At 38.6% G+C, this 21,748-nt stretch overlaps 1 protein-coding gene across 1 annotated transcript; it reads right to left on the bottom strand.

Annotated features, from left to right (window-relative positions):
- Positions 1–341: 341 nt before the first annotated feature.
- LOC108105838 lies at positions 342–7,279 on the bottom strand. The gene is given in 7 exon segments (XM_017212592.2): positions 342–1,150; positions 2,673–2,832; positions 3,800–3,886; positions 3,888–4,322; positions 4,380–4,495; positions 4,601–4,979; positions 6,682–7,279. Coding segments are annotated over 7 exon segments (1,515 nt in total). The 5' UTR covers positions 6,994–7,279; the 3' UTR covers positions 342–1,124.
- Between the last annotated feature and the right edge of the window lie 14,469 nt (positions 7,280–21,748).

The following is a 21,748-nucleotide window of genomic DNA, read 5'->3' as shown; positions in this document are numbered from 1 at the left end:
AGGAGGAAAAAATACTCAAACACAACAAACAAAAAACAAAACAAAAAAATAACAACGATTTGGGAATACCCAAAAATGACTTTCTGATTGGTTGAATACTCTAACCTTGCATTTTTAGTGAAGTCATAGTTAAGTTAGAAAAACTGTTATGTTTGGAATATTTTAAGTTGAAAACAAATTAGTACCAACTTTTTAAAATTTTTCAAAATTATTATATTAAATTTACTAAATTTGAATATTTGTTAGTAAGCTTTAAGAATTAAAATACAATTTTACATTAAACATGCTATTTGTATTAAAATAAACATTTAAAAACAAACCTTTAATAAAATAAAAAATGCTTACAAAAGAGACACAAATTTATTCTTCAACAAAAAGAAACAAAATTCAAAAACAAGAAAACTAAAAATAATTAAACAAAAACTTAAAATTTACATCAGTTAGGGAAACCATTTTCGCATTCTTCCTTAGAAAGCGCTCAAAGTGCGGGCCATCAGCGCTTGCTACGCCCACCGGAATGGCCGCCCCCTCCTCTAACCATGGTACTTTTGATGGCTGTAATTCAAATGAAAATTACACAAATGAATTGAATTTCCGAAAAATGCAGCAGCAGCTAGTAGCTAGCAAGCTAGCGAAACTTTGATGAGCCCCGGATCTGGTTTTTTGGAATGAGCGTAATGATTGTGTGTGGGTTCGAGTGGGCTGGAGTGCGAGTATTTGTTTGTTTGTTTGTTTGCGATTAGTTTACGCGCCCCTGGTGCCAGAATGCCTTTGGCCACCGGCTGCACCTCTTTTGACTCGCTGTCGATTGGAGTGCAGTTGGGCTAACGAGTTCCTCGAGAGTTTCACGGCAAATGGGTTTGGGTTTTGGGTTTTTGTTTTGGGTCTAGATTTTCGAAGGGGGGAAATTTAATGGCGCATTCTAGCCACACGCCGCCTTTGCCGCAAGAGTTTAAATTTGTTTTATTGGAGCGTGAAATCGGGTTTTGTTTTTAATTTGGTTGGGTTCGTTAGAGTACAACTGTTTGAGTGATTTTCTTTTTTCAAATCGCCCCAAAACTCATATACTTACCCATGGCAACAAAAAAATATCCCCGAACTGGAGGTAATCTGGGAATCTGCAGTTAGCACAGATACAATCGCCTCGCACCTAATTTGAATGCAGAGATGTCATTAAAAATAAGGCATTTAAGTGGCCGACATGCATTAAAATGGAATGTCCCGAATGCGGCAATGTGTTAATGACTCATTACACATGCAACACCACCAAATGGGCGATTCTGGCAACGGCAAAAGTTTTGCCACAATTTATGGAACGCGAATGTGGCTAAAATGCGGCAAAACATTAAGTTGAATTATGCAATAAAAATAATGCAATAATAGTTAAACTGGCACATGGCCCACAAAAACCCCAAATACGGGTAGTGGAAATGAGAAATTGGGGCCTCACATGAAAACAGTGCATGCCAAAACATGAAGTCTTTAAATTTACATTTCAAACTTCCAAACATGTAGATTTTAATCTGGATTTAAGAGGCTCAACTAATAGGATAATGGTTTTGCATTTTTTAGTCTTAAAGGTTGCCAATTTTTATTAATATTTACCCAAATTAATATGTATTTATCTTTGCAGTAATTTTAAAACATATTTTGTGTTATATACAAATTTGGACAGTCTCGGCAATAATTACATTTTGAAGGAAAACTGAAAATGCGGAAGAACTGTTTATTTATTTAGGAATACCTTACATTCAATTTACAAGTTGCACAATTTGAACACACACTGAGTTCCGATAGTTGGGTTAAATGACAAAATGAGGCTCAACATATCTAGTAACGATACTGAAAACTGGGATCCGAACCATAGACAATGCAACCACATGGATAACCTGTAAGAGGCGTTCAACGAAAGTTAACATATAGAATCTTTTAGCAACGGATGAGAGTTAATAAAAGACTGACAATTATTTACACACATATGTAGGCATATATTTGACATTTATTTGTGACACAAACAAATTTGTACAAGTCTTATGTTAGAAATTCATTCGCTTGCTTTTGATAAGTATAATATTTAGTATAATCATAATTTTTGAAATTAAAATATCGAAACGGCTTAGTATTTCAGTATTTCACCAATTGAATTCGTGTAGGAGATTGGTTACTATTGTGGCCAACAACCAGCTAAATTTCTAGCCACCAAACAAGGGGAATCGGGTCCAAACTACTTGGCCAATGCTGTTTATGGCAACTGTTTTGTGTACAATTTTGGAAGCATAAAAAAATGTGGTTGATCAAAAACTTTAGAAATATCTCTTGGGTTAATTTAGCACACATATAATTAGGCATAGAAAGAAGAGTTATAGATAGGGAATAGAACAGAGATACCAAGGACCCCCAACCTTCGCCTCAGCCTTATGGGCTAACATCTGAAACGAAAGAGAGTTGATCAATGGCATAAAATTGGGAAATGTAAAATCACTTTTCCCAACAATATTTGTATGTACATCGCGGTCAGGATAATATATATAAATTCATGATTTCCGAAGATAAAGCCTCTAGTAAATTCATTTAGTTACAGCACACAGACATTCACAACAAGCTCTAGCTGTCGCTATCGTAGCGTTCAGATGCCATCACCCAATGCACTAAATTGCAACACTTGAACTTGCCTCGCGGTTTGCACTGCAGGTGCTCTTTGATGTACTGGCAGGGGCACTGGAACTGTCCGCAGTGGCGTCCCGGCTCCAAGGGGGTTACATCCACCAGACCCCTGAGGGCTTCCATGCCCCAGCGGGATCCATAGCGCAGGAACAGCTGCAGACCGCGCTCCTGTGGAGATTTGTGGGAGATCGGGTTGTAAGACACGGGATAAAAAGATAGGTGGTGCATATGAACTGTGCTGGTGAGTCGGGTTAGGAACGTGGGCAATGGTAATCGTATGAGGCATTATGAGACATTAGTATTGCATACTTTTTGGCAGCAGCTGCAATTTACACCAATTAGGAAGTACTTAAGAATGAACATACATAAGATACAATAACTTAAAAAAATCAATCAAATACAAGTAATGTTTTGTAATTTAATAACACAAATACTTATCTTAGTTTAAGGAAAATAGCTAATATATATATCTAAATGGAGTTAAGTTATAGTAACTCAAATACCTTGTATTGATTTAAGTCTCATAACACAAATAAATAAAGTAATGAAAAATTAATTATAAATTATGAAATATTAATTTTAAAAAGCTTGTAGTTGCTGAAATGCTAAAATTTCTACGGAAAAGCCGATAATCAGAATTAATAAAATAACCATTTTCTCTGTTTTGGCTAAAAAATTTAATAGATTCTCGGCAATCTAAGAAGTGAAATATTTTGAGGATTACATGTCAGGAATTAGAGCCAGCAGCCCAAGCAGTTGATGCCGCAGCAGTGGCGATGCTGGAGGCTAATCTTGATCTTGTTGCGCAACAACTCCTCCTCGTATTGGCACGGACAGATAGACGACTGCAGATGGCGGGGCGTCTCATGGACACCGGCCTCCTGGACGGTCCAATCCAGACGACGGCGCAGGAAGTCCTTGCCCCAGCGCTGCAGGTAGCTCAGAAATAGCTCCTGGGCCACGGCCTAAAGAAAGTAGTTAGACATTGGATCATGAGGGGCGTGAGTGAGAGAGAGAGAGAAAGACGTGGTTTTGGGTTGCGAGTGCTATCCCGGGAGATGAAGATGAAGTCAACTACCCCTACTTAAGTTAAACCACCCTCCGAAAGGGAATGTAACAAAAGGTTCCGGCTCACCTGCTTGCGGGGCATTCGCACCGGCTGGCTGCCCTGGATAACAATATCGTTGAGGTCAATGTCCAGTTTCGCCTCCCAACCTGCCTTTAATAGCATCTCCTCCAGTCTGTTCCGTGTGCTCCAAGAACTCATTCAGGAAGTTTACGCATTGGGTAGCATCAAAATACATAAAGCACAGGTTAACCTTGTGGCACGAGATTCTACCTCGATCATCCAGAACCAACAGGATCTTGTGGCGCATAAGCTGCCGGTTCACGCGGGCCAGGCATTTTTCAAGGCCTCGAGACAGGCGCAACTTCACCCACATGCACAGAAAGATGGCAGCTGCGTTCAGAAAGAGCCACCCAACACCTAGGGCAAACAGGGCCACTCCCTGCAGACCGGAGAAGAGCAGAGCCAGCAAAACCGTAAAGGCGAACAGGATCCAGCAGACCAGGATGCGTTTATAGCAAATGTTGTACACGGTGAAGCGGTAGTCGTTGACCAACGTCTCCATTGCATTCACATAGTCCTCTACGGTGAGCTGCGAATATTGAATTTTTATAAAAAATTTTTAATTAAGATAGTTAAGCAGACATACCGTCAACCCCTGAGCCATCAGCTCTTCGGGCACCAGCTCCGGTCGAAATATGGCAGGCGTAATCCATGGCCATTTCGTGTTGGCCGGAAGAAGGGTGACAATCACATCGCCATTTGCTGTAGAAATATTTATTTAAAGTTTATAAAATGCATCTTTATAGATAAATTACTGATTTAAATGTCTCTTAAAATGTCAAAGTCAACTTCTTGATATTCACTCACCGAATCCCTCGCGAATGCGACCCGTTGACAGTTCGATTGTGCGCATTCCGGAACTATGATCCGCCGGCTGGCTAATTCCAGTTCCGTTGGCGCCACCACCATTGTGATGGTGGCTAGAAGATGTCGCTGCAGCCGGTGATGGAGAGGCGGCAGCGGAGGCTTTTTGGTTTATTAGCTGCTGTCGGACCGGACCAGATGCAGATCCACTGGCACTTGCACTTGTATTTGCACTTGCTCCGCTGACGATGCCGCTGCCGGATGCACTCAGATTAACGTGCGTGCTCTCGGTTGTCAAAACAGCGGGTGCCACATCCGGCAAGGAGGCCTGAGCTTGCACCTCGCCCGGTGTCCCAGCTGTGGTGGAGGAAACGGCTGGGCGCTGCAAAATGGCAAACAATAATGGGTTAATAATGCAACGGTCTTGCCCTTAAGACGACACTGGCCCAAGGGTCAAACGTTGGCCAGCCACGAAGACAATTATGCAAATGGTTAAGGAAAATCAATTTTATTGATTTGTGGTCATGCTTTTAGCTCGCTTGGAAACTAATATCTATAGTTTCGCGCACAATTGCAAATCGAACTGAAAACAATTTGGGGCAGGGCACGTTCTCAGTTGACAAAAATAGTTTTGTGAAGGCAATCCACTGCCTTTAAAAAATGGCCTGCCATTGAAAAGCCGAAAGCGATTTATTAGTTTTTGTTTGGCTCTTGGGAAAATCGCATGCTGTTTTTTGAGGTTGAATTGAGTAACCTCTTGTTAGGAATAACAATGTTATTCTTAGTGAATAACAAAGTTTGTTTGTGGATCCGCGATGCTTTAATTTGGCTCTCTTCCGATAAGCAAGCTAAACAAAGATAATATTCGGTAATTTAATATTTACAATTAAGTGGGCAGCAATGCAAACTATAAAAACCAGGTAGGTAATCTCACTGAGACAAACAAAAGATATGTTGTGCTAATATGGCTGAAACTTAGTCAAGAAAGAGTCATATGTCTAATCAACGACCTATTTTTCTTTAAAGCAATAGGTAAACTCTGCAAGCTAATGCTCTATTTATTAGTTCTATCACTAAGAAATATTGTCCTATAAAATGTCTATCTCTAAAGTCTAAAATTCTGACGTTTAATAAACATTTTTGAAATGAAAGTGTCAGGGTTGTGCAAAGTAATTGAAGGCCACAGCCTGTTGACAAGCACCGAAGTGAGCAAAATAAAATATACAAATATAAATGATAAATATTTACGGAAAAAAAAACAAATTACCAACATGGCAGGTGAAATACCCTAACACTGTCGGGTACGCAACCAAGCACTCATTTTGCTTTCGTTTTATAATTGCGGGAGTCATGTAGGTAAGAATTTATAAAACAAAAACAATTTTGAGCTAAGTCAAATGTAAATCAAATGAAAAAATCTTTCTGGTGCTTACATTTCTGGACCTCCTATGACATGTTGGTAAGCAATCAAATGAAAAACCTCGCAACTAAAGGCAGGTTGAGTCAGAATTTATCACCGGATGGGACCCGTTTTCAGATTCAGCTCTCAGCTGGGCCCCAACTTCATTTGTCATGCGTGCAACGTTCCAAAAAATCAAGCGAAAGAAAGTTAAGAACCAAAACCACTTCACATAACAACTATATTAAGCGGCATCAAAAACAAGTACAGTAAAGATTTGATAAAAATATATAAATACTAAGAAAGTGAAATTAACTGAAGATATACATTACAGAGAAAACTGTCAAAATTATAAAGCCTTTAAAAGAGAATAAATTATAGACAATTTCATGCTGATTGATTTCACACAATTGTAATTTAAATAATTATATTCTCTCAATTCCGACAAGTATTAAATTCTACATGAAAAACATCTGATGAAATAGAATTTATAATTCCTTGGAATAATTCACTGATTCGAGTGCTTCCTGTACCACCAAACGGGTGTGCGAAAGGGAGGGCTAACAAGGGCCTGACTTGCATTGGAATGCGTTTCGTTGCGTTGGGTCACCAACACGTAAGAGCAAGAAGGCGAGAGGGAGTCGGAGAGAGATGGAGATAAGAAGAGAGAGAGTGGTTAAGTTACCTGGACAGGTGTTGTTGTTGTTGCGGAGGGACTGCGCGAGCGCGCCCGCCTGTTGTTGTTGCTACTAACCACCGACGGCGGTGGCGGCAGAGTTAACTTGTTTTGTTGTTGCTGCTGCGGCTGCTGTTGTTGTGGTTGCTGTGTGGCATTGCCTTCGTTACTGTTATTGTTTTTTTCACCGCTATCCGCCTCGTCGTCGAATTTAACCCAATTTTTGGGCGTCTGCTTGTCGTCTTCGTTTCCATTAAGGGAAACATCTTCCAAAGGATGACTTTGCGCCTGCGCCTGCGCTGGATTGTTCGATTCCTCCATAGCGAATGCGTAATGTACTTAAACGATGCGCGTGCTTGGAATTAACTATTTTATTTTTTTTCAGGTGAGCGTGTGACCTGACTAATGCAGCTGCGTTTTGTTTTCGCGATTTTCTCTATTTTTTTGTATTACATAACCTCAATATGAATTCACACTTCAGTTGCGCCGCTGCCTATTATCGAGTTGGTTGTTGGTGTTTTTTTGTATTTGTTTTGCTACTAGCTTTTTTAACTCAGCTGCACAACGCGCCGCTTACGTGTTGGCCGCTCGCGAGTTCACATCGAACTGCTGCCGCTGCCGCGCCCAGCAACAAAAAAACAACGACCAAAACCAACACACACACACACAAGTCAGCTAGCAGCGGAAAAAACAACATTTGGCTCAGAGCGGAAAGCTCGGCTCAAAGGCGCGCTCAATCCACGTTCCACTACCAATCGGTCCGCGCTGTAAGCTCACCTGTTGCAGAGCTTTCCCGCTCTCAAACTCAGAAAAAAACCAGCTCAAGATCGGTTCAAAATTTCAAACCAAAAACTAAAATAATTTCATATAATATATCTAAATTTTCATATTTAACTATAGTTATTATTTCTATTCCTATACATAAACTTTTTATTTTTATTTTTATTATACAACATTTTAATTTTTAAAATAAAAATCCAACTGATTATAATAAGTTTCCCATATCAAATTCCTCTCTGTGTAATTGAATATTTATCTTATAATATCGGCTGCAAAAAGTAATGTTCTTTCTCAGAACCGCTCTCTTTCACATTTTGAAGTTTCTGTTTTGGTTACTCACATGACTTGCTTGGAGCTTTTTCCAGTATCTTCAGCTCCCCAATGTATCTGTATCTCAAGTGAGTCACAGGTCCACCGCAATGATCACTTATTTATCTTTGCTTGTTTAGAGATCGCTGTAGCTGAATATTTCGCAAAGCAAACAACTCTTTCCGCCGCTGAACTTGGATGATAAGACACGACGCCCTGTCTCCGATTTCAAAACCAATAAACACCTTTTATCACACTTGGCTATCGGTCAGATTTGCAAGAGCTTGGGCAATTTTTACCACCTGTAGAATCTTTTCGTGGCGAGAATAATCCGTATAATTCACACGCGTGAAGAATATTGTAAATAGTATTATGAAGGCAGTGCACTGTGAATCTGAAGTCACTATAGAACTCCTATTATGAAGCTATATTATGATAGCAGCTAATGATTAACTTTCAAAATATCTAAATAATAAATATCCGGTGAAGGCACAGTTTTCCTCTATCAATAATAGTAGCCTTTTCGTCCAAGGTGAGAATTCTTCACTTTTATCCTTTCAATACTACAAATTTAAATTGGCTTTGCAATCTATTCTATTAATCATTCCATTGCTCCAATTTATGGCACTATTTAGTGAAATACCAAAAGAAGAATGCAATTTAAAATCAATTTTGACGCTTGCAATGCCATTCAGAACGATCGGGTCCTGTTTTCCATGTCCTCCTTTCGATAAGCAGAGCAGACTGAATTTATGGCATCACCAAAAACAGGGCAAGGGGGCAATGGGGAAGGATGAGGCGGATGGCTGGACCGCATAGTTCACGCCTGGACGGAGCAACAAACATTTTTTGGCTCGAATAATATGAGAAATGCTAGAGAGCCCACAACATTATAGTGGCAATTGTTCGACTGGGCAGCCACAGAAAACTTTTGCCGCCCATAAATTATGCTGAAAAATTATTATATAAACGGCCAGTGTCGAATGGTGCCGAAGAAATTGGCCCACAGCCAAACGGAGAATCGGAAAAGTCTGGGAAAAAAGAGGGAGTCCGGAAAAAGGGGTGTGCCAACTATTGGCAAAAGTTGTTAAGCAAATTATGGCCTGGCACAGAGGCATTCAAAACTGTTTCAGTTCAAGTTGTCTGTATTCGTTTGCCTTAAATGGGATCCCTAGATGGTGGGCTCTAGAGCAGTAAAATGCAGCTGACAACTTGAATAAAATCTAAACCATAATAAAGAATTTCATGATTGCTTTAATTTTAAATAAATTCCTGAAAACTAGGAAAACGAAGTCATATCTAAAAAGGATAAGAAGCTGCTGTTCTACTTTTTATTTCGGCAAATTCTAATTTTAATATACTAAATTTTTCTTTTATGTCTTAAAACGGAACTTTGCCTTTATTTTAAAATTTACTCAACTTGTGAGTTTTCTATGAGATATGCCTCCTTTGTCCTACTCCACCTAAACTTACCTAAAATAAGTCTTTTCCATTAAGCCATAAATCGCTCAACAGGCCGAAAATCCTTTGTGGCTCTAACAGACTGAAAAGCCACAAAATCTGCAGTGAGTCTGTGGGAGAGGGTGAATGGAAGCCAGTGAAGCGGGCAAGCAGCCAGCCAAGAGTCTAATTAGGCCAAATTAATTGCCTGCGCTTTTGACACTTGCAAAGACTGAATCGGCCAAAACCCAAAAGAGTCAACAAGACAAAAGACGGGCAAGACAGCCTGCTGGCGAGGCGAAAACCAAGTACAACACTCAAAAGTCTATTTGCAACCGAACCAGTATAACCCCCTCTTTCTTCATCTCCTTCTGCCGGAAAAGAGTAATGTTGGCAATTTGTTGGTCGTCGTCTTATTAACCCGCAACAGGAGACGAGGAAGTTGGTGGTAACTTTTTGGCCAACGCGAGAATGTCCAACGGGCATATAAATTAGCCGAGACAGAAGTTTTCACTCGCCCCGCCCCCTTGTCTTTGAGCATCTGCTGATGAAAAGACAGGCAAAGTTTTGGCATCAAAAAATGTTTTCAAATTAAGCTAATTTATATTATATAAACACGCCTAATGAGTTCTCAAGCGAAGGCTCTACCGAAAAAGGGGTAGTCATAATTTCTGTGGAACATCTAGTGGAAGGCCGAAAAACAGGAAGCAAATGTACTATTCACACTATATATACTGAAGTATTTTTCGTCCTGGCATGGTGAACATTTTGATTTGCCTCGTCCACCTTTTAAGACCCTTTAAAAATGGCAAAAGTTTTCCCAACACTCTGTTGCTGCTGTTTTTATTGTTTTTGTTTTCCTTCACAGTTCGCTGGCGGAATTAACGTGACTTGCATAACGCCCGAAAGTATGCAACGCGGCTGTAAAGTGTCACCATCACCATCACCATTTGCTGGGGGGACCTTTTTGCTCCTTGGAGCCAGGACTCACTGCTGTGCAAAAATAAAAACAAAATGCAACTGGGGAAACGTGTCACAAACTTTATGCTCCTGCCACGCGTCACGCACGCGATTTTCGCTTAGTTGTTTGTCACTTTGTCGCCGCCTTTCTGCCGCTCCAGAATCTGCTCCTTTTTGCTTCTAAGGATCCCTACTCCTTGCACCCTTCGACTTGGCAAGAAAAATGGCGCTGGAAATTAAGTGAGCTGCCATAGCCGGAGCGGCATAAATTAGTGTGCTGAGATTTGAACCGAAGCGAACTTAAAGTGAAGTAAAAATAACACCGATTTTTTTAAAACGGAAAATTATGAATTTTATCTTAAATACAGGAATACATCAGTTAAGGACACTAAATATTGTGCAAATGTTAATATTACTTTTAATCCTAACTATTCTTTGATTTTGTCTTATTAAATAATGCAGTCAGTTTAAGCAGTCAGTTGGTAAGTAAGTAAGTAGTAAATGCTGGAGTACTCACGTCTTTAAAGCATTTACAAATATTTTAGCTACAATTTAATTAATTAAATTACTTGATGCTGAACTATGAGCTTCCATTTCCATCTGCTAACTGTTGCCACACTTGAAGACCACTCGAGTTTATAATAACTCACAACATGTTGCAGAAGAAACCACAAGAACACACACACCGACTCGTAACATGAGCTACATGACCGGGCCGGCAACAATGGAACTGACATCACAATGGGCCAAGAGGTCGACCAGGAATGTGGGGTCGACTGATGTTGGCACATGTCACCTTTCATAAAACATAGAATCACTTTGGGGTTGCAGCTATATGGCCCTTCACACGGAGAAATCTGGCCAAGAGAGGAATGTGGCCAGCACAAAGCTGAAAGCTGTCTTGAAGGAAACATCAGCCAGCTTCCAAGTAGACCAATCTTAGCACTTAAAATTGAAATGTTCAAATGCGAGTGCGAATGATGGAGATGTATTTTCCAAAGGTTGACCGCCAAGTAGCCATATTTGACAGAGGTACAAGTGAAAAACGGTCTTTCCCTTGAGAGCCACTTGGCATAGTGTTAAGTGGCAATACAATGGTCCAAATATGAAGAGTTATGCCTTCTTGAGCTCGTAATTAAATGTCCAATGAAAGTGCATTTATCCCTGGAAATTTAAATTTCTGGGTATAATTGTCGGATTATGGAATGTTATCCCTCGTTAAATTACTGTAATTTTGTTTCCCGTAAAATTGCATAGCACCTTAAAATGTAATTTTTTGCTAAATTAGACGCCAAATTTCGTTCACCCTGATTTTTCACCGTAATAATCAGTATTTTTTCCATAGCAAAGCCAAAAATGGTCAGAATATAAAATATATATTTTTAGGCCATTTTTCACAAAATTAGATGATGTTACCCATTTCGAAAATTGCGAAATTCGGTCCACCCGATTCTCCCTTTAAATCAGTATTTTACCCTTAGCAAAGTCAAAAATAGTCGGAATATAAAATGAATTGCCTCAATTACCAATAAAACTGCATTCACATTTTTGAATGTAAATTTTTGGCTCTGTTTTACAAAATTAGATAATGGTACCCGTTTTTAAAAACTTGAATTTTATCCCATCCTCATTTTCATCCTATAATTCCGTATTTTTGCCATAGCAAAGCCAAAAATTGTCCGAATGAAGAATGTTATACCTCGTTGAATGTGTAAATCGATTCACAATAAAACTACATTCAAAGCTTAAAAGTCAATTTTAGGCTATTTCTTGCAAAATTGCTCAAAATTAAGAAATTTGAACAACCTTGATTTTTTGCCAATATACTCAGAACAAAACAAAAATTGTTCGAAGTATCACAATAAGTTTTATAATAAGTTAATGGATTGACTAACGGTACTTTAAGACTTTTATTTTTAAAGACTAATTTAATTTGAATTTTACAGGCTCATAGAAAAGACTCAGGCTATTCTGAGACCCTTCCTTTTCCTTACTTCCAGCTGTCAAGTAGCAACTGCCACTTCAGCGTAAATCATTATAATAATTTAACTAGAGGACCCTTGCGGAATAAAGTCAACGGTGAAAGTTTTTCACAAGCCAGACACGCCGGGTAAATGGGTGGAGCCAGGCAGCTGGACATCTTCAGACCGAAAAACGCCAAATGCATTTAAGTAGAAAATCTTGCCAAAAAAAAAAGATAAGAAAATCCAGACGAGGACATGCCATGATGCTTAAATGTTCTAGCCGTTTTTCAGCTATAGTTGAACTTTTTCTTGCCCCTAAAACGTATAAACTGGAAAAAACAGTAGTTTGCTTTATTTAAAAATCCCATGGCAACAACTTGGCCAAATCAGTTGCGAGCTGACCAAATAAAAACCTCACAACTTGCACCAGCAATAATAAAATCATATTTAAAACTTTCACACCAAAGCGAAGAAAAAACAGAGCGACATGGAAAGAAGAAAAATATGAAAAAGTAGCAAGAACTTGCTGCATTTCCATAACAAAACTTTTGCGTTAAAAACAGGAAAGTGTTTTGAGCTACTCGACACTAGGCAAAACACAAGGAAGAGTAAAAAAAAACAGTCTGAAAGTAGCCAACTAAACTTTTATTAAAATTGTAAATATTTATCAACATTCATAAACCACATCTACCACAGCAAATATGGTTTTGCACAATGAATATTCTTGATAAATGGCAAAGTTTTATAAAGTTAGTGAGTTTTTCAAGAGTTTTGCTGTAATCAAAGCAGTAGTAAGTAAAACTATAGATTTTTTAGAATTTTTCAATTCAATTTGAGTTTAATATTTGGGATTCGAAGACCTATCTAGCCCACTACATCCCTTCTCTGCTATAACCAGAAATGTTTGCCATTGCTAACCCACAGTAGTGTTAATTAGACACAATGGGATTTCATTTGGTACAGGCCTAGTTACTGCAGGCTCACTAAAGAGCTGGATTTAGTCTGGCCGCAGCAATGCTGAAGAGGGAATATCTCCCTTCTTACTTAAACAGCATTAACAATGTGTGCGCGTGTTTCCGTACTTAACATAGTTCTCAAGCATTTTCCGCCAGACTCGAAAACAAAAGGGGCAAATTTGCATTGCATAAAATTAAAACAAGCGGGTGTTTAACATATGTAATTTTTCGACAATCAGAAAGACGACCGAAACGAGGAGAAACCGCGAAAAGAAAACTGACAGCGGCTCGTATTAATGCAATTTAACAGGGCGTATGCATAATATTTAGCTAAGCCGTACCCAAAAGGAGTAGAACGAATAGCGAGGCGGCGAAACTTAATTAAAAATATGCGCGCATAATTATAACTATATTTAGCAAGCAACAGCCACATGTGCATTAATTTCGCATGCAAAAAATAGCAAAAAATATGGGAAAACAGCTGCACACAAAAGCCCAACGCGAAAAAGTATGCTACACACTCTCCATCTATATATATTTTTTCGCCACTGTAAGCGGCCTCTGCTGATGATGATGATCCTGTGCCGGGTTTTGTCAACACGCCGCCAACATCCTATCCTCGTCCTCATCCTCGTCCTCGCCCTGGTGTCCCGGTGTCCTGATGAGCGTCAGCAGTTACCGTAAATTATTTTATTTATACCGTTAGCCGGACGGGCGGGAAACTGCACCCAGCAGCTAGCTGTCTGTGTGCTTGACTTAATAAAATAAATTTAGAAGCTGCCTGGGTAGTGCATCACCCTTGTCTTCCTCTCTCTCTCATGGCCTCAGTTGGGCGCGTTTTGCAAAACGGCAAAATGTGCATAATGCCAACATGTGTGTGTGTTCTGGCTTGCCGTTTATTATTTATGCATGCTGTGCAACATTTTCACCCAGCAGCTGCACAACAAACGCGAAATCGTGGCACCGCTGCCTGGCTATCAGATTTTTTTTTCACTTTGAGCCTCATTTTGTTTTTAGTGTACAGTGGACCGAAAGGGGCTAACTAGTGTTAATAATGATTATATAGCCTATAGCTTGATTTCCTTACACAATTAAAAATATATGTTTGTTAATTAGTGAAGAATCTAGATATCATTAAGGATTTCATAAAATACGTTGCATATAAACCTTAAAAGAAGGTGAAGTTAATGCTCATTAAAATTGTATTGATGAATTATTAAATTTAAATTTTACTTACTTATTATTTAACTCCAACGATTTTGATTTATTAGTGAAACCAAATTTGTTAACACCAATAATAGGTTGGTGTGCAAGCATATCGATGAATTCGTCACGGCAAATTAATTAAAAATACTGGTTTACATATTTAATTAACTCGTTTGGTAAATACAGATTCGTTTAAGATGACTGTAACGCAGTTAATTCTAACGCTACTCCTTCTAATTGTTTCCTAGAGACTAGTTCAAGTATGTTAATAGAATATAATAATTAGAGCAATACAATAGCATACTTAATTATCTACTACCAATAACATCAGATTAGGCTTTAGAGGCCCAATTGATTTGAGAGCGTACCTCAAGCGAAAAGGTAAAGAGATGATGCAATTTGCCTGGAAAGGATATTCAAGCTGTGTGCTTAACACAATGAAAGCGTTTTGGGGAGTCATCACATGGACTTGAGCATAATAAAGACTCTGGACAACCTTTTCTTGTGGGTCTAAGGGAGGAGTAAGAAGGCTGCAAGGAATATATGAATGATTCCGATGAAACCGTACGTACACGTCGCAGTTTAAGCTTTTATTAAAATAAAATATATTATATATATTTTAATCCAAATTAAATTTAAATGATTAATCAGTGGTTTTTAATACCCTAAATTTGCATTGACTTTATTAAATGTAAAAAAAATAATAGTAATGCTGAGACCAATTGCGGTTCTTTATAAAAACATATGTTGTTTTTTATTGCCTTCATTTTAATTTCCAACGTATATTTGTAAAAGCATTTGTGTTTCCTTTTGTAACAATAGTTTTACAAAATTGAGTTTGACAACAATTTGCAAATTGCACGCTAACCGACCACAAAACGTTTCAATTTGGATTTATTTTCACAGCGTTTTGTGCCAGGTATTTGTTTTTACCTACGTGGCTTTGTTAGTCTGAATCATTTGGCATTTATCGTTTCATTGGTTTCGGTTTATGCTTTCATTTTAGCACCCACAATTGTTGGCATTTAGATAATCAAAATATATCACAATATTTTCCATTTTAATTGGCTACAAAAAAGCAGAAAAACAAGACACACAAAAACCATTTAAAGCTAATCAAAAAATGTGCAACTTTAATAAAGTATTTATTTGAGTTTTGTATTATCGGAAGATTATTTTATTAACACAGGAAGATGGTCAACAAAAACAATAATAAATATGTAACTTTAAAGTTAAATGGGTTATGAAGTTTGCATACAAAAAGCAGTATCATTAAATTTTATTTGAACGATTTAAAGTTGAACAAATTTTTTTGTTTTAAGCCTGAAGGCTGAAAAATAATTTGGTAAATCCCTTCAAAATACGATTGATATGGGGATATATTGTAGACACAACAAAAGAAGACAGTGAAAATGTACAGCGGTTACAATGTATCTAGGACGACCTGCAGCAGTCAGGACAATAAAATGCCAAAGAACAACAATTTCTTCTGTTTTTCTTTCTTTCTTTTTAGCTCAGTTATTATTATTATTTTCTGTTTTTTTAGAGACCTCGGCCTTTTGTATAGCCCCGATTCAGCCGACGAGCGCATCATTAAAAAGAAGGGAGAGGTCGATTTAATAAATGTGGCTGGCCATAGCAAACAGAGCATGGCTAAAGGATATACATCCTGCTGTATCCTTGGGCTCTCCATTGTAGCGTTGCCAAAAATTAAAGATGTGCCTTTGGTCAACATTTTGGTGGCTGGGTGTGTGTGTGATATAGTGCCCGTGTGTGGTTGGCAAAGCAATTTACAAAAGTTTTTCCATCAAAAATCCGCTGTCAGTATAAATATCCTTAAAATAGCCAACACGGCTGCTAAGCGAGCTCAGACACACACACACACAGAGGCGAACTCTGGAACATATGGATGATGAAGGATCCCGGCCGCTTCCTGGCTGCCTGCACTTTGCTCCTGGCTGCAGCTATATGATTTATGGATGCATGTGCTGATATATGCCATGTGCCTCCTGTCTGTGCCCCGCCCACTGTCCACCACCTACCTATCCACTGCACGTACGACTATTGTTGGCGCCGAAAATTATGCTACAAAATTTTTCTCTCTCCATAACTTGCTCACACACGCCAGCAAAGTTGCACTTGTGTTGAGCTCATCTATTTGTAGTTCAAACAAAGAGAGACGTGTTGCCAACACACACACACACACATTTCTACTGGTAAATCAGAGCCACTTTAAATTGAGCATGTTACGTTGCATATACCGTCGGGTGGACCTTTTCATCCCCTTCCCCAAAAACATAACTCCACTGGCTTACCGGCAAAGTGATGTGTTCACTGTTTCTTTATCCTTCTGCCTCTCTTTCTTTCTTTAGATGTGGTCCTTGTGAAAGCAAATCTGTTTAAATGTTTGAGATGCGATTATACCTCCTCCTATTGTAAAGTTACTCTGGATAGTCCTAGGTCCTGGGAAGCAAGGTTTTTTTATTTTCATGCCGGATTTGGTTGCAAAATCTTCGTTTTCCGGTCAAATGTTTGCGGAAGTAACTTATCAATAATCTTGGGGAGCCAATTCAGGATATCAAATGAGGATGTTGAAGGTATCTTTATTTCAGTTAGTCAAACTTAAAAAAAAACAAAACATACCCAATTATGATTATATGAAGAAAATAAACCACCATACATTGCTATCCCTCAAATATCTGTATCCTTAACCGTGAAAGAACATTAAATTTCACATCTTTTTACGCATGCAAAACACTAGAGCAATCGGTGAAGGGAAAACGTTGAAAGTAAATCCAAAAATCCGTGTACTTGTGCACGTTGATTGCTTGGTCCGTGATGGAAAACCTTCCCATCCTGCCATCTCGAATATTCTTAAATCCCTTTGCCTGCTTTATCGATCAATCGACTTGCATTTACAATTCCTTTCGATTTTCCTACATCCACTTTATCAATTTGGCCAATGAAATTCAACAGTTCTGCTTTTAGTTTTTACTCTTTCTTGTTTTGGTTTGACGTCGATAAAGAAAAAGGAAAAAATTTATATAAAGCAAGAAAAACTGCATCATTCATCACCGAGTAGCTGTGCGAACTGGACCACTTTGGTGGCTTTCTATTGTTTGATTCAAGTACCTGGCTATCTGGCATCCAATTGTGTTTAGATCAAAAGTAAATTAAATGAATTGATTGGTTTGTGAATGCGGCAATTATTGTAATCACTCGAAATCTCTTTCATTTTTATCATAGCTTCTGCAATTTATGTTGTTTTGCTGTAAAGTTGTCGAAAGTTTTGCTTGACTGGGCAGCTGCTAAGTGTAAACATCTTTCTAACACGTAGTAACTGTCAAATGAGCTTGTCCGTTGAACAAAAAAATGTTTTCCCATTCTATTCATCGTTGCCAATCAACAAACAACAGGTGTGTGTAATTATTTTTCCTCTTTAAAAACGTTTTTATACCTTTTTAGGGCTTTTGACAGACCATTCCATTCGATTCTGAGAGCAATTTAATGTGGATTTTTAATAGCTATTGAAGTTTCTTCAGTTAAGAATGACTAAATAAATTTGGTGTTTATTTTAAACATGGATCAATGTTGCGAAGTTATTTGTATCAATACTGTTGTCGCCTGTCCAATAAGGCCCACCTAGCAACAGTTGATGCTAAGTCAATTACCCAGTGATATTCAATGACTCAGGGCCGTAGGCAAAGTCCATTGATGAGGAGGCACCTGCCTGTCACGGCACTTGTTCAATCTCTGCCGAGTCCTCGGACGCTCTAACGAGTTCTAAAACATTTCGCCCAGCTAAACGAAGTTCATCGCACTGAATAACAAGTAGTTTTTCCAAGCTCGCACAATTTTCCTATTTTCCGTGTGTCTCCATTTTTTTGTTGTTGTGGCTGACGTTGCGGAAGACTGAAGGAAAAGCTGACTTGAGGCGACTCCAGGCAGTGGGACTCAAACTGAATCCTAATGAGGTGCAGATTCTGTTGGTCATATGCGGCGTGTACTTAATGCAGGTCGGGCTGACATCGAGCTTTGGTTTGTGGGGCGAACTAATGAGCAGCTAAACATTTGTTGACAGTTCAAATTCCAGCTGAACGCTAATTAATAGCTTTGTAAGCTACAAAATTTGAGCCCTTTGTGCAGCTAATAAATTCGCCATTGTCAACAAATTAATATGACAATTTATTTATTTGCCGCTTCCATAATTATAAATTATTCATTTTACATAAATACAAACCAACTCCATAATTTAAATCCGTTTATCTAACCTTCCCCCACTCGCCGGACTTTAATAATTATTCCCATTTGATTCGGTTTTCCATTGTGATTTTCTTTTTTTACACCGTTTTCTCTCATTTTGTAATGGTTGCATAATCCCTCTGTGTGCTCTGCTAACCACCATCACTTTGAAAGTACAATTTTATTTACTTTAATTAAAATGGATTAGTTTTCCCATCACTTGCGTGTGCATATTAAATTTTTTTTATTTCAACGTAATGGCCATTGTATTTATTAAATAATTGTTGCAAATTTTTAACAGTTGGGCTTTATTTTGTAAAATGGGAAAGCAGTTAATTCTTTTAAAGCTTAGAAAACTTTGCAAGCCTTTCATAACATCAATACGCATCAAAATCTGAACAAATTGGACAAAACAAGAGACGAAGACCAAAACCGATAAACCTAACAAAGAAGAAGGATTTACTCAACGGAAGGGGATAACAAGAAGACCCAGAACAAAAACAAAAGCGCGTTGATGTATGATGTTGCCAATTGTTTGAAGTAAATCAAACGGTACGAAGCCGGGGGAAATGGTTCATAGGATGAAGGAGGGATGCCTGGGAGCCGGATAAGTAAGTGCAAGCCGGCAAAAGGCACATCCTGTGGTCGGAGGCCTCAATGAAGCTACAAAGCAACCGTTGCCAATGATTGCCAAGTCCTGGCTGGTCCTTACGCTATCGGGCTTTATGCCAGCTGCCTTTTGCCTGGGTAAACAAAGCGCATTGAAAAATTGCCAGGAATAAAGTAAGCGACCAACGGTGCCGGACAGTGCCGGCCAGAAGTATGCACCCATGTCTGTGTGTTGACAGCCCTAAGAGGGGGCTACTGTCATTTATATTTCTGTTACCCAGCCGCACTCGATACTTCGCCCAGTTTAAGCTCTTTTGGACCTATTCAATCAGCCGACAACTCTTGCTAGACTGTGGTCAATACTTGGTAGGAGGGACACAAATTAGTAAGGGCAGGCAAGTGCCATTAATTTACTGGAATCCAGATCGATTACTTGTCCGCCCCTACACACTCGAATGTTACCATTAACCTAATTTAAATAAAGTTAGCACTTAATGTGAATTTATGGCCACCAAATGCCAAATTTAGAATTTTAAGCATACTTCGCAATGAAAGATTTATGGTTTCGGTATGTATTGTAATTTCAATTTTACTTGGTAAGTCCAAGTTAAAACCAAATGAATGGCAAAACTAGGGCTAAGGGAAATCAGTAGGAATAATAGAAAATGGAATCGGAATCACAATGCCAATTGAAATTCAATCTATTTTTCTGGACCATGCAACTGCAATTCATACATCATCATAACAGCAACTGGCCTGCCCTCAAAATTTCTGAGCATGAAAAATGTATTTCCAAACATTTTGGTGCCCACCATTTTAAAATTAGCACAATTTGCGCAGAGCTGAAAAACTTTGGCCACGGAGGGAAAAAAGCAAACAAAAAGTTAATTAAAACAAAAATTACGGACAGTGGTCGGTGGCCGGTTGTTGGTGGTGCCTGTGCCTGTGCCGCAGCATTAGCAGTGCAGCCAAAAATGCAGCCGAAAAATCTGCGCACCATCTAAAACAAAAATTAATTTTTGGGCCAGGGAAAGTTTTTATTTTTTTCTTTCTATTGTTGTTTTTCTTGTTGTTGTTTCGCTGGCCAAGTGGGGGAGAGTTTGCATTGTTTTGCATATTTTTACAGCGGAAGTGTGTACGTCCCACAACGGCAAAGGCACTAGCCATCATTCCGGACGGTCCGCTCCCGAAAGGCAAAAATAAAAACCAAAAAAATACTAAAAAAAAGTGTATGCAACACGCAAATTATGCAGGCGCATAAGACAAACTTTCTGTTTTGTGGATTCGACAACCGGCGAAATGAAAATTAATACGAAAGCCAAAATGGGTGGCGCTAACACAAACATAGGGTACCATATATTGGAGATCCACAACGGCATCGGCAACTGGAGCACAGAACTGAGTAATTAAAAATGCAGCCGACGAGCAGATGGTAAAATCCTGGCCAACTGTAATGAAGCAGATAATATCTGGCATGTTTTTAGCCAGGAATTTGTGAAATTTATAATATATTTAATCCCAGGACTGTGTTGGATTGAGCACACAACAATAGGCAGACGTAGAGCAAATAGGATTCCTATGAGAGACGCCAGGACATGGATATCCCTTTATAATGCAACGTCCCCACCTTCCCGGTCTACGCCTGCAAACTAACTTAAAATATCAGATTTTAGTTCACAATTTAAAAAGAGTGTCCTTTAACTTACTCATGTAGTCCAGTCTACCTTCAGAAATCTCAGGAGTGAGCAATAGAAACAAAGCAAGAACATAGATCGTCTTGAATACTCTAACCATTCTGACTCAGATTGAGAATAGAAGTGGCATTTTTTGTTTTAGTTTAATTTTTTTTTTAAGACTGTGAATAAACCGTGTAAAATATGTGAATCAAGTGTGGGAAACTAATCAATAATTTCTTTATTTGATGTTTACTTGAATTTCTTACATTGCACAACAAACAGTGGAGGCCCTGCAAAATTTGTCCCTATAGCGTCGTAGTTTGCATGGCTTTTCAGTGGCGATGCATTGGCCCCATCCTCTTTTACCTTTGCAGACTGGATAAATAATTTTTTTTTAAATATTCTTAATTCCTTGCCAAAGCAATGCAATAACTTACAGACTCGTGATTGAACACAACTGATGAAAATCGGCAGCAATAGCAGGATTACCAATAACATGTATTTTATGGACATTCTATTTTCAAGTGTGCAGTTTCCTTCTGCCACCTAAACATCATTGAAATTTTTTTGGTGTTTTTTACAGCCGTAAACAATTAAAATACCATAAAATATATCCGATTTTATGCTTTAATCAAGCCTGTATCATTTTGGAATGCAAGTGAATCGCTATAATTTAAACTGGTTTTGACAATACAGTGAAGATGCTGGAGAAATATGCGAAGTACGTTAAATAAAATCAACAAAAGCTCAGCGACGGATCGAGTTTGGTTCGGCCGCTTTTGTTTTTGTTTTTGCCGGCAGTGGCGACAATCAGAAAAGGCAAAACCAGCCCCCATCAGTATTTTGGTTCCCCACATCGCCCCAAACTCGCCCACAACCACATCGATTGATCTTGCTGACGCTGCGAGAGATCTCTTCAGTTACTCGAGACGAT

The sequence above is a fragment of the Drosophila eugracilis genome, unplaced genomic scaffold (genome assembly GCF_018153835.1).
Source record: "Drosophila eugracilis isolate 14026-0451.02 unplaced genomic scaffold, ASM1815383v1 contig_353, whole genome shotgun sequence".
Taxonomy (NCBI): Eukaryota; Metazoa; Arthropoda; class Insecta; order Diptera; family Drosophilidae; genus Drosophila; species Drosophila eugracilis.
The sequence above is the reverse complement of the archived record's forward strand: the minus strand, read 5'-3'. Positions and strand labels throughout refer to the sequence as shown.